Genomic DNA, 13,322 nt, shown 5'->3' with positions numbered 1-13,322 from the left:
ACAAGGGTCTCCTATTATTGATGGAAAGATCAATGACACACGCATATATATTTGTGCATCTATATGTATATATGTAAGTGTATATATTTGAAGATCATGACACAGGACACATATATACACTACACATACCTAACTATAGTATACTACATAGCATGATCTTTTGTTGACATTGTAGGTGGAGAAATATACACATAATTGGTTAATGCCTAATTTGAGGTCACAAAGTGTTCAGAGTAGACAGAGACCAGTAGTATTTTGGCTGCTGGTCCTGCTGTCTTTAAACATCATTTTCCAGAGACGTGGATTTTGGTGAAGATCCACAGGCTCTTTTGACTTATATTGACCAGAGCACTTTGGATTTTACTTTTGGGCCCTTCCTGTGGACTCATAACAGGTACATTGGGGTGCAGGGCCCTTCAAGTTCAAGCTGCTACAGAAGAGATGAATGGTTATTGGAGGAAGGTTTTAAATAATCAAGTGTGTAACAATTGGGTCCTTACAGGAGAACCAAAAAATTCAGGTAAAAGTTTGTTTGAACTTTTACAGGGTTGAATAAAGTCTCACCTGTAATATTCAGAGACTGTTTTCCACTTACGGAAATTTGGCCTTGATAAAATAGACTCAAATTACAAAACAGAAAACTCTAAAGGAATGTCTAAGATTTTCCCCTTCCTTCTTCCTTAATGTTAGCTTTATATTAATGACAATAGTATTGAATGTAATTAAACAAACATTTATTGAGCTCCTGCTGTACATCGGGCACCATTCTAAGTGCTGGAGATATAACAGTTAATGGAATAATCAGCAGACTTTTTCTGTAAAGGGCCAGACAGCAAATATTTTTGGCTTTGGGGGGGCCATATAGTCTCCGTCACAACTAGTCAGCTCTGCTGTGATAGCACAAAAGCAGAGACAAGATGTAAATGAATGAGAATCGCTGTGTTTCAGTAAAACTTTATTTACAAAAACAGGCATGGGCAGGATTTGACTTGTGGGCCATAGTTTGCTGATTCTTTTCCATCCATTCTAGGGACGATGGAGCCTATATTCTAGGGATGATGGAGCCTACATTCTACTACATTCTAGGGATGATGGAGCCTACTTTCTAGGGACAATGGGGCATACATTCTAGGGACGATGGAGCATACCTTCTGGGGGTGGGGACAAGTAATAAACAAAACAAACTGCAATTTAAAACAGGGGGCAGGGTAGGCTTTATTGAGAAAGTGACTTTTTAACAAAGATTTGAAGGTGATGAGGAACTTATATTTGGGGACAGAACATTCTAGGAAAGGATCAAAAGCACAAAAGGCCTGAAGAGGGAGGCACCTCGAGGCCAGGGTGGCTGGAGCACAGTGAACGAGACAAGCAGGAGAGGGACAGCAGACCACATAAGACCTTGCAGACCAGTCACTGGAGCTTTTACTCTGGGTGAAAGGAGACAAGGAGACACCGGTGGGAGATTCTGAGCAGAAGTATCTTCTGATGTCTGTCTTAAAAGGATCACTCTTGATCATAGAGACGGTAAGAGGACAAGAGTGAAAGCAGACAGCCAAGTGGAGGATATTGCAATAATCTAGGTGAGAAGTGAGGGTGGCTGGCACCCAGGTGGGAGAAGAAGGTGAGAAGTCTGCAGTTTGGTTACATTTTGAAGGTGGAGCCTAGAGGATTTCCTAACAGGGTGTATGTGGGATATTATTATGAAGCTTTGTCAGAAACTTAACTGTTATAAACTTACATTTTCAACTCAGTGCAACAAACAAGTATTAAGTGCAAGTAAAACAACAAGAAACATAATATGTGACTGTAAGTAAGTAAAACATAGAAAGTTGGGGTCGACTTCTATATTTCCAGCATTTAATATTGACACAGTGACTTAGAGAACCCAATTCCCTCTGGATTCATAAGATTTTCATGCTATATCTATTCCAACTTATCAAAGTGAGGATTCACCTATGCTAAGTGGTTTCCAAGGAGCTTTGATTCCACAGAGGGAATCTGATGTGACTCCAGGCCAGACGCTTGATCCTATAGAGCGCATTTTCCAACACGGGTTCTACAGATTAAAAGTACATTGTAATGCTCAGTGAAAAAAGTGGTTCTCTGGTCAAATTGCCCAGCATACCATAGCTCCTTCTCAGAGATACAAAATGCACAGTAAGATGGCAAAGTCTCTGAGTAATCCTGCAACAAAAAAACCCACAAAACCTTTTTAACAACGAACTTCTCCCCCAACCCCAACCTATTCCAGTTGCTTCCACTTTTTCTACTTGCTCCTATCTTAAGTGGGAAAAAAAAAAATCAAGACTCATAATAAATGGAACAACTTCCAGCAAAGAAAAACACTTCTCTTCCACATCATATACAATTATACAATTTATTCCTAAGTAATCCTGCCCTGCCCATCTCACATGGTAGTTGCAAGGACCGAATACAATTATGTACACAAAAGTATTTTGCATGCCACCTCGAAGGTATCCAGCACATGGGCAGGGTCAGTATTTTATATAAGGAGGTGAAGTATGAGGAAGGATGTTTCAAACAAGGATTAAAAAAATATCCATAGTTTCCCACTTAGGCTCAGAGCACCACATCAGAGGCTACCTTGAGAGACTACAAGGCACCCACAGCAACAACCAATCTCATCGTTGTGCTGAAAAGATCAGGTTCTCTTTGTTAAAAAGATACCTTTTGGAGAGAGTGCCATCACCAAAACGGCGACGTATGTTGTTCCTGACTTGGCTCTCCCTCACGGGAACAACTAACAACTATTCATGGACAAGACACCACTGAGAAAATCCTAGAACCTGGGGGTGAGGCTGAGTCGACCCCTGCACCACAGAGACCAACACAGACTGCATTAGAAGGGTAAGAGGAGCAGCTACACACTGACCGTGTTGCCCCGCTCCGAGGTCAGCACAGAGCCACATGCAGAGGTCTCCCCCAGCCTACAGTTCCTCCAGAGGGAAAAGAGAGACGAGGGCAGACATCTAGCACCCCTAGTGGGTTGCTTCTTTGGAGTCTCCACCTTGGGTGCACCTCATGGGGAACAAGGGAAATCTGCAGGGCTTGACCACTAGGAATATGATTGTGATGGAGAAGGGTGTAAAGGCTTGCAACAACCAGTGCTTGAATTTTGGCAGAATAGTTCCTACCTGTAGAACCCAAGGAGTAGTCCCAAGCAGTGGCTCTGTTCATCTGCAGAGCTAAAACTGAGGTGCAGTTTGACCAGGGAAACTCAGTGGGGGGCAGGTCTGCCTGATTAGGGTCTTCAAACAAAGAGCCTTGCTGGCCCTGGAGCCTGGTCTGCTCCCAGCCCAGGCAGGGGAGCTGAGTCATAGCCTGGCCCACTGCTGAGTGTAGCACCTGGCCCCTCCTGACCAGAGAGCCTTGTCGGAACAACTGGAAGCTATGTAGCCTGGCAACACTCAAGCAGAGAGTTGGGCAGTCAGAGCTAATCGTCCACAAGTCAGAGCCAGTGGCACAGTTCAGCTAGGGAACTTAGGGTGAGGTCACCAGAGTCAAGACCACAAACAAAGAGCTTTTCCAGGCTAGGAGCTGGTTCTCTCATTCAACCCAGGCAGGCGAGCTACTCAGAGCCCTCACTGACTGCTGAGTGTTGCTTTTGACCTGATCTGACCAGAAAGCCTGATGGTGAAACCTTCCCAGGTTTCTTGGAGGCTGCTTGGAGCTGACTTCATTGCTTCATCCAAAAAGGGGAGCTAATTCAGAGCCCCACCCACTGCTGACTGTAGCTCCCAACTCGACTGACCAGAACACCTGGAAAGCTGCATGGCCCAGCAACACTGGTGTGTAGAGTCTGGCAGGCAGAGCTGATCTACAGGGCAAAGCCAGTGGCACCATTCAGCCAGGGAACTTGGGGTGCAGGCTGCCAAAGTAAAACTACAGAGAGCGTTGCCAAGCTTGAGCTGGTTCCCCCACTCCTCCTGGGCAGGGAAACTAATTCATAGCCCTGCTCATTGCTGAATATAGCCTTCAGCCTGGCCAACCAGGGAACCCAACCAGAGAACACATGAATTGCATAGCCCATCCCAAAAGCTCTGCTTACAGTGTCCCTTGAACAGAGAGCGCAGACCGTGTGTTGCTCTATCTGCAGAGCAAAACTAGTGGTTTCACCTGGCCAGGGAATTCAGTGTGCATTCTTGCAGGATTTGGGTACCCAAACAAGCAGCTTTGTAGGCCTTGGGGCCTGTTCTGCTACTCCACCAGGGAAGGGAAATTCATAGCCCCACCTACCTCTGAGTCAACTACTCAGTACTAATTGTCTAGGATGCCTGAGCAGAGAACCAAGGCAACTGCAGAACCCATTGCACAGCCTCACTTGGGCAAGGAAGCAAGCCAGCAGTCCTAACCACATGTTCTCAGCCAGTGGCAACCATATCCGCCACCCTCAGAGCTCAAGCAGTGGCCTTGCCCAAAAACTGATCCTGAAAGCAAGCCCTACTTGCCCAAGGACATTATGAGTGGACACATCCAGAGACCTAAACTGAGCTGACTGGTAAAGCACTATCTCTGCCAAAGCAAATCTGCAAAGTCTGGAAAAGAGACCACCTACTCAAATGCAAAGCTACCAACACAAGGAATCAAAGATCATAAAAAATCAGGTAAACATGATGCCACCAAAGGAAACTAATAAAACTCCAATAAATGACCCTAAAGAAATGGAGATCTCTGAACTGTCAAAGAATGCAGAATAGTTCTCTTAAAGAAGTTCAGAGAACTACAGAAACACACATACAGGCAACTAAATTAAATTAGGAAAACAATTCATGAACCAAATGAGAAGTTCAACAAAGAAATAGAAACCATCAAAAAAACTAGACATGCTAGTGATGAAAAATACAATGACTGAACTAAAGAATTCAATAGAGAGCTTCACAAGCAGAACTGGCAGCGCAGAAGAAAGAATCAGTGACTGAGAAGACAAGACATTTGAAATTATCCAGTCAGAGGAGCAAAAAGAAAAAAGAATGAAAAAGGGTAAAGAAACCCTATGGGATTTATGTGACACAATCAAAAGAAACAATATCCACATTATGGGAATTCCAGAAGGACAAAAGAAAAAGAAAGGAACAGAAAGTACATTTAGAGCAATAATGGCTGAAAACTTCCTAAATCCATGAAGCCAAAAGGACCCCCAAACAGGATGAACTCGAATAGAGTCACACCAGGACAAATCATAAATTGTCAAGTCAAAGAGAAAGAATTTTGAAGCAGCAAGAAAAAAAAGAGACAAGATATTTACAAGAGAATCCCCATAAGACTTCTGGCAGATGTCTCAACAGAAACTTTTCAGGCCAGGAAAGAATGGGATGATATATTCAAAATATTGAAAGAAAAATACTGTCAACCAAGAATTCTATACACAGGAAAGCTGTCCTTCAGAAATGAAGGAGAGAGAAAAACTTTACTGAATAAACAAAAAGCCAAGAAGTTCATCACCACTAGACTTGTCTTAGAAGAAATGCTAAAGGGAATTCTTTGAGTGAAAGTAAACAATGCTAATTAATATCATAAAAACATAAGAAAGTAGTGTAAAACTCATTGGTAATGGTAAACATATAGTCAAAGTCATATTCTGTAATACAATAATGATGGTGTGTAATCCACTTACAACTCTTACTTAAAAATTAAAAAACACATAGTAAAAATAATCATAACTATAATAATCTGTTATTGGATATACAATACAAAAAATTTAAACTGTAGCATCAATAACCTAAAATGTGAAGGAGAGGAGAAGTAAAAGTGTAAAGTTTAGGAATGCTATCAAAGTTAAATTATCATCAGTTTAAAATAGGGTATTATAACTTTAAAATATTTTATGTAAACCTCATGGTAACCACAAAGGAAAAACCTGTAGTAATTATACAAAAGAACATGATAAAGAAGTCAACACATACTGATACCAACAGACATCAAAACACACATAAAAAATAGTGGGATGAGGAGAAATAATGGATCTAGAAAATAGCTAGAAAACAATTAAGATGGCAATAGTAAATCCTTACCTATCAATAATTACTTTAAATGTACATGGATTAAATTCTCCAATCAAAGACATAGCATGTCTGAATAAATTCTTGAAAACAACCACCAATGATACGCTGTCTACAAGAGCCTCATTTTAGCCTTAATGACACACAGACTGAGAGTGAAGGGCTGGAAAAGACATTTCAAGCAAATGGTAACAACAACAAAAGGCAGGGGTAGCTATACTTACATTAGACAAAACAGACTTTAAAAATGGCAAAAAGAGACAAAGAAAGTCATTATATAATGAAAAAGGGGTCAATCCATCAAGAAGGTATAACAATTGTAAATATTCATGCACTCAACCTCAGGGCACCTAAATATAAATATAAAGCCAAACCTAACAGCGCTTAAAGGAGAAATAAACAGAAATACAATAATAGTTGGGGACTTTAATACCCCACTCTCAACAATGGATAGATCATCCAGACAGAGAATCAATAAGCAAACAGTGAATCTGAACACCACTATCAACCAAATGGACCTCACAGACATATACAGAACAGTCTATCTGACAACAGTAGAATACACGTTCTTCTCAAGTGCACATGGAACATTTTCTAGGATAGACCACATTAGGCCACAAAACAAGTCTCAGAAAATCAAGAAGACGGAAATCATACCAAGTTATCTTCTCTGACTATAATGGAATGAAATTAGAAATCAAGAACAGGACAAAACTGGAAAACTCATGAATACATGGAAATTAAACACTCTCCTGAACAATCAATGGATCAAAGAAGAAATTAAAGGAAAAATTAAAAGTATCTTGAGACAAACAAAAATGGTAACATAACATACCAAAACTTATGAAATGCAGCAAAAGCAGTTCTAAGAGGGAAGTTCACAGTAATGAAAACCTACATTAAGAAAGATCTTAAATAACTTAACTCTACACCTCAAGGAACTGGAAAAAGAAGAACAGTTAGCAGAAGAAAGAAAGTAATAAAGATCAAAACAGAAATAAAACAATAGAAAAGAATAACAAAACTAAGAGTTGGCTCATTGAAAAGATAAACAAAATTGACAAACCTTTAGCTAGACTAACCAATGAGAAAAGAGAAAGAACCCAAACTGACAAAATTATAAGTGAAAGAGGACATATTACAACTGATATCATAGCTATACAAAAGATCATAAATATCTACAATGAACAACTATACAACAGCAAACTGGACAACCTAGAAGAAATGAAAGGACAACCTAGAAGATTTCTAACAAGAAATCTTAGAAACACACACTCTACCAAGACTGAATCAGGAATAAATAGAAAATCTGAACACACCAATTAGGACTAAGGAGATTGGCTCAGTAATCAAAAATCTCTGAATAAAGAAAAGCTCAGGACCAGATGGCTAGGCGGGTGAATTTTACCAAACAGCTAAAGAAGAATTAACACCTATCCTTCTCAAATTCTTCCAAAAAACTGGAGAGGAGGAAATGCTCCCAAACTCACTTTACAAGGCCAGTATGACCCTGATACCAAAGCTAGAAAAGGACACTACAAGAAAAGAAAACTACAGGCCAACATCTTTGATGAATACAGATGCAAATATTCTCAATAAGGCTTGCTTTGCTGGTATAGTGGTTAAGATTTGGCATTCTCACCACCACGACCCAGGTTTATTTCCCATTCAGGGAACCATGCCACCCATCTGTCAGTTGTCATACTGTGGTGGTTGCATGTTGCTGTACTGCTGAAAGCTATGCCAATGGTATTTTCAATACCAGCAGGGTCACCTGTGTGAAAAGGTTTCAGTGGAGCTTCCAGACTAAGAGAGACCAGGAAGAAGCTCGCCACCCACTTCTGATAAAACTGGCCATGAACACTGTGAATTGTCTGATCTAGTGCCAGAAGGTGGGAGGATGCTAGGGCAAAAAAACTGGGCAAGGTTCCACCCTGCTGTACACAGGGTCACTACCAGTCAGAGTCAACTCAACAGCAGTAAGAACAACAAATTCTCAATAATTCAAACTGAATTCAGCAGCACATTAAAAAGATCATTCACTATGATTAAGTGGGATTTATCCCTGGGATGCAAGGATGGTTCAACATGCACAAATCAATCAATGTGATATATCATACTAATAAGATGAAAGAAAAAAACTGTATGATCATCTCTATAGATGCAGAAAAAGCATTTGACAAAATTCAACATCCGTTCATGGTAAAAACTCTTAAATTAGGTAGAGAAGGAATGAATCTCAACATAATAAAGGTCATATATGATAAGCCCATAGCTAATCTCATACGCAATGGTGAAAGGTTGAAAGCTTTTCTTCTAACATCAGAAATAAGACAAGTGTGCCCGCTCTCACCATTCTTAGTTAACATAGTCCTGGAAGACCAAGCCAGAGGAGTCAGGCAAGAAAAAGAAATAAAAGGCATCAGAATCGGAAAATAAAAAGTAAAACTGCCTCTATTTGCAGATGACATGATTTTATACATAGAAAAATCCTAAAGACTCCACTAAAAAAGGTTCTATCTAATTGATGAATTCAGTAAACTTATAGGATACAAAGTTAATACACAAAGATCAGTAGCATTTCTATACACTAACAAATTATCTGAAAAAGAAATAAAGAAAATGATCTCTTTTACAATAGCATCGAAAAGAATAAAATAGCTAGGAATGTATTTAACCTAAGTAAATATATTTACTTAGGAATATATTTATATTTATATTTAAGAAGCCAAAAGATCTCCACACTGAAAACTCTAAGACATGGATGAAAGAAACTGAAGAAGACACAAATAAATGGAAAAGTATCCTGTGTTCTTGGATTGGAAGAATTGATATTGCTAAAATGCCCATACTACACAAAGCCATCTACAGATTCAAGGCAATCCCTATCAGGAGTCCAAAGGCATTTTTTATGTAAGCAGAAAAAAACAATCGTAAAATTTATGTGGAACCACAAAAGACCCTGAACAGCCAAAGCAATTCTGGGAAAGAAGAACAAGCTGGAGGCTTCATGCTTCCTGATTTCAAGCTTTATTATAAAGCTATAGTAATCAAAACAGTATGGTACAGGCATAAGAACAGACATATTAACCAATGGAACAGAATTGACAGCTTCCAAATAAAGCCATGCATATATGGCCAACTAATATTTAATAGGGAACCAAGAACACTCAAAGAGAAAATACAATCTCTTCAATAAACGGTGCTGAGAAACTGAATATCCACACAATGAAATATTACTCAGCCATAAAAAAGAAGGAAATCCTGCCATTTGTGACAACATGGATGGACTTTGAGGTGTTATGCTAAGTGACATAAGTCAGAGAAAGACAAATATTGTATGACCTTACTTATGGATCGAATTTAAAAAAAAATTAAATTAAAACAAAACAAAAAACCAAACTCATAGAAAAAGAGATCAGATTTGTGGTTACCAGAGGCAAGAGGTGAGGAAGAGGGAATTGGAGGAAGGTGATCATAAGGTACAAACTTCTAGTTATAAGACATATAAGTACCAGGGATGTAATGTGCAACATGACGATAGCTAACACTGCTGTACGGTGTGTTTGAAAGTTGTTAAGAGAGTAGCTTCTAAGAATTCTCAACACAGGGAAAAAACTTTTCTTTTTCCTTTTGTATCCATATGAGGTGATGATCTTAACTTATCATGGTAATCATTTCACAATATACGTAAGTCATTATCCTGTACACCTTAAGCTTACACAGTGCTGTATGTCATAATCGACAATCTCAATAAAACTAAGGGAAAAGAGCTCCCTTTTCAACTGTGGATATTTTGTTGAACTAGGTATCAAGTAACCAAGTGTATATAAAGGTGTGAAAATCCGACTTTACTGACAAAAGAAAAAAAAGAAAGAAAGAAAATCACCCCAACATTTTAAATTATGCTTTGAATTTAAATATATGATATTTTCTGGATTACATAAAACAGCAATTTTATTTTGAAAAAATATGCATTTAATATTTTCTGATTACAAAAGTATACATGCTCATTATAGAAAATTTAAAGTATACAGTAAGTATAAAAAGGAAAATTAAAAAAAAATCTTAACCCACCATACAGAGATAATTTATCAGCCATAAAGTCCCAAGTCATTTCATTTTTCTGTGCAAACATAAACACAAATTCCTTTTTAAACAACTGGGGCTATCCTTACACATCATCCTTAAACATTGCTTTTTTACTTAAATGGATGATATGGTTACCTTCCTTCGCCCTTAGATATTGTTCAATCATTTTTAATATCTTTGTAAAAGTTTATCACGTGGATACCACAATTAACCATTCTCCATTGATAGGCATTTGCCTTTTCCCCATGTTTCCATTGTGTATACAATGCTATAACAGCAATTGCCAAACTTTGCCCTTTTTGTGTATCTCTGACAATTTCCTCAGGATAAATTCCTAGAAATAAAAATCCTGGATGAGAGTATATAACTTTATGGTTTTGCTACATATTGTCAAACTGCTACCACCTTTCTGGAGAGAAATTTACATTCCCAATAGTGGTGCATAAGAATGTGTAGCTCATGTTACCCCTTTACCACCTGATACTGCCTTAAAAAATATTTGCACATTTCTCATAGTTACACATACCTTGATTTTGCTTTGATTAGTATTTTTTTGATTACTAGTGAGTATGGACTTCTTTTTTTCATGTTTCTTAGAGACATTTCCTCCTTGTGAATTTATGTGTATTACCCATATTTCTATCTAGAGTGTTCTTTTTAAAAAATTATTCCTAAGAGTACATTGTTATATTTAACTAATGCTTTGTTGCTAGTTTAATTTTCAATGATGTCTTTCCAATCAACAACAGTAGAGGCATTGTTCTTCCTCTTGCAATTTCATGTGCTACAAATGAATTTTAAAAACTCAGGCTGGGGCAAAGATTGCACCTAGGAAAATCACATCAACTATACCCCCAAACAGGTGATGGCACCTGGGGATCCCTTTTCCCACAGTGAACTGTTCTATCAGGAAGTTACCCAGAAACTAGAAGCATAGACCTTGATCAGCGGCCTCTTGATTCAAATGCAAAGTCCATTTCCTAAGTAACTCAGGATTTTTGCGTTCGTTTGATTCTGGCTTTTTACATGTTCCAGTCGTCCTGGTCCTGGGAGTTCAACTGCAAAACTGAAAGGAGATGACGCGGGGTAAATACACCACAATCCATCTGAGAGTACGTGACATCTTCACACACCTTCTGTTTCAAGACGTTCTGGTGGTGGCAGCCCTCTTGTTAGCACAAAACTTCTGCTTGTATTTATTTTCATTTACATACATATTACTGATTAGAACAAAGCTGCCTATCACAGATGTTAAACAATTGGATGTTTAATGACTCTGCAACTGCAGTTTCTACACTGGGTGTGGTAAAGAGTGTGCACATGAACACAATTTCTTTGGCATCATCAAAGTCACTTAGAAGAATGCTTTGATATGAGCAGATTTTCTGCAGTGACAAGAAACACACTTGAGTTTTTTTCTCTCTCCATTTCACAGCTCTTGTCTACCAGCCACTGGCAGAAGTCACCATTTCTTCAGCTAAGAAATGCTGCTTTCCAAAATCCTTTGGCAGAATATCCCAGAGATTTGTTTTTCTGCTCCTACCTAATTTAGAAACAGTCTTCAAAGAAAAAAAAAAAAACCTGACAAATCGATGTGAGAAGACTCTAACTCTGATTTAATTTTGCATTTTTTTCATGGAAAGTTTCAGAGTTTATCATCTACAACCAGTAAAATTGGGCAAGATAATTTTGGGGAAAAAAGTAAACAAAAATGTGTATACCCCAAGATCAGATTGTTCTTTATTCTATTCAAGAAGCAACATGTGACACAAATGCAAGATTTTATTAAAATCACTTGTAAGTTAGCATAATATCTCGGTGGTGAAGGAAAACTTTTAAGAAAGCAAAATAATGAGTTATGTGAATAAACAGAGGAATGAACAGTGTTAACTGTGACATTTAAATGATTACATGATTTTAATTATTCTTTTCATAACAAGCAACTCTGTGAACATCTATTCAAGGCACTGAAACCTGTGCCTATTAGGGAATTTGCAGTTGAATTACAGCTTTTTTTCCTGCCTTTGGTAATTTTAAGGAAATGAATGGAAATGGTTTCAAGAACTTATAAAAATCTAGCACCTACCAAAAGTATTTAAAAGGTAAGGTAGAAAGCACTAGAAAGAGAAAGTGAAAAGAAACCTCCCTCCCCCACACACACTGTATTTATTTGTGGGATAGAGCAGGAGAGAAGAGAAGTCATAATAAGAGAAGTGACCAGAAGCCCAGCTCATGCCAACCCCTTATTTGTTCTTGGCTGTCAGGGGTTTCCGGCTGATCTTTTTCGATTTGTCATTATTTTTCTTCGGCGGTTCTGGGTTTGCCTGCATGTGTCTGCCGTAGAGGCTGAAAAGAGAGAGGGGGGAAATGGTGAGATCCACCTTACTAACACAAGATAAGCTTCTACTGGTAGAGCTTTAAACAATTAATCCCCAGGAATATTCAGTAAGCTGAAGAAAACGAAATGATCACTTCTGTTTTCTCTGGGTTATACACTGTATTTAAGAATTTAAAATTCTCTCATACAAACACACAAACACACACAGAGCATGCCATGAAGTCTGATTCTGGACAAGTTTCCTGGCATTTCACAATCACTGGGCAGAGCATGAAACACCAAAGGAAGAGAGAGCAGGACTGGGAGACCCAGTAACGCTCAGCCCAGCCTTCCAGACTGAGGCTCAAAAGGCTGGGAGTGTTTAAGTCGATAGTGACAAAAATTGGGTTGAACTGAAGAGATAGAGTGTCCATTTAGTGAAAAGTGAACATTATGCCTGGCCTGGAAGCCCACGGGCTGGATAATGTGACAGAGAGCAATGGCATCCGAGCCCGCTCTGGCTGCTCACGCATGATGGATGGTGCTGGGATGGCGGCCACACATCAATGCCACGTTAATAAGTACCGCTGATTAAATGTTGACAAAGCACCCTACAATTACGGCGGCAAGCATTCATCGCAGAGCGAAGCCAGCTCTGCAGCTGAGAGGACTGAACCGAACAGTGACTAGTAATTAATCGATAATTTATGAGTAATTCTGATTAAAGAAAATTAAAAACCACCCTCAAATAAACACAGCTCAGCCTTAACTCCCCTTATTGATATACCTGTGTCCCCGACAGAGCTTTGTGGGTGCCTCAATTCCTCCAGGGGAAAGACAACACCTGACTCTGCTTGTTGCAATCGCCTGTGCCAACAGAACAAGGGTTGACA

At 38.9% G+C, this 13,322-nt stretch overlaps 1 protein-coding gene across 3 annotated transcripts in view; it reads right to left on the bottom strand.

Moving 5' to 3' along the window:
• The window catches only part of RSU1 (Ras suppressor protein 1), a 308,922-nt gene that overhangs the window by 121,477 nt on the left and 174,123 nt on the right, over nucleotides 1-13,322 (bottom strand). For 2 of the 3 annotated variants that reach the window (XM_014841718.3, XM_044762148.2), the window contains one exon: nucleotides 10,706-12,458. The exons of the other annotated variant lie outside the window; for it this stretch is intronic. In XM_014841718.3, coding sequence (XP_014697204.1) covers nucleotides 12,356-12,458 — 103 coding nt within the window. In that variant the 3' untranslated portion in view covers nucleotides 10,706-12,355. Of the gene's footprint in view, nucleotides 1-10,705; nucleotides 12,459-13,322 lie in introns of those variants that run through there. 3 annotated transcript variants of the gene reach the window in all.

This window comes from Equus asinus, chromosome 29 (assembly GCF_041296235.1).
Source record: "Equus asinus isolate D_3611 breed Donkey chromosome 29, EquAss-T2T_v2, whole genome shotgun sequence".
In the NCBI taxonomy this organism is placed as follows: Eukaryota; Metazoa; Chordata; class Mammalia; order Perissodactyla; family Equidae; genus Equus; species Equus asinus.
The sequence above is the reverse complement of the archived record's forward strand: the minus strand, read 5'-3'. Positions and strand labels throughout refer to the sequence as shown.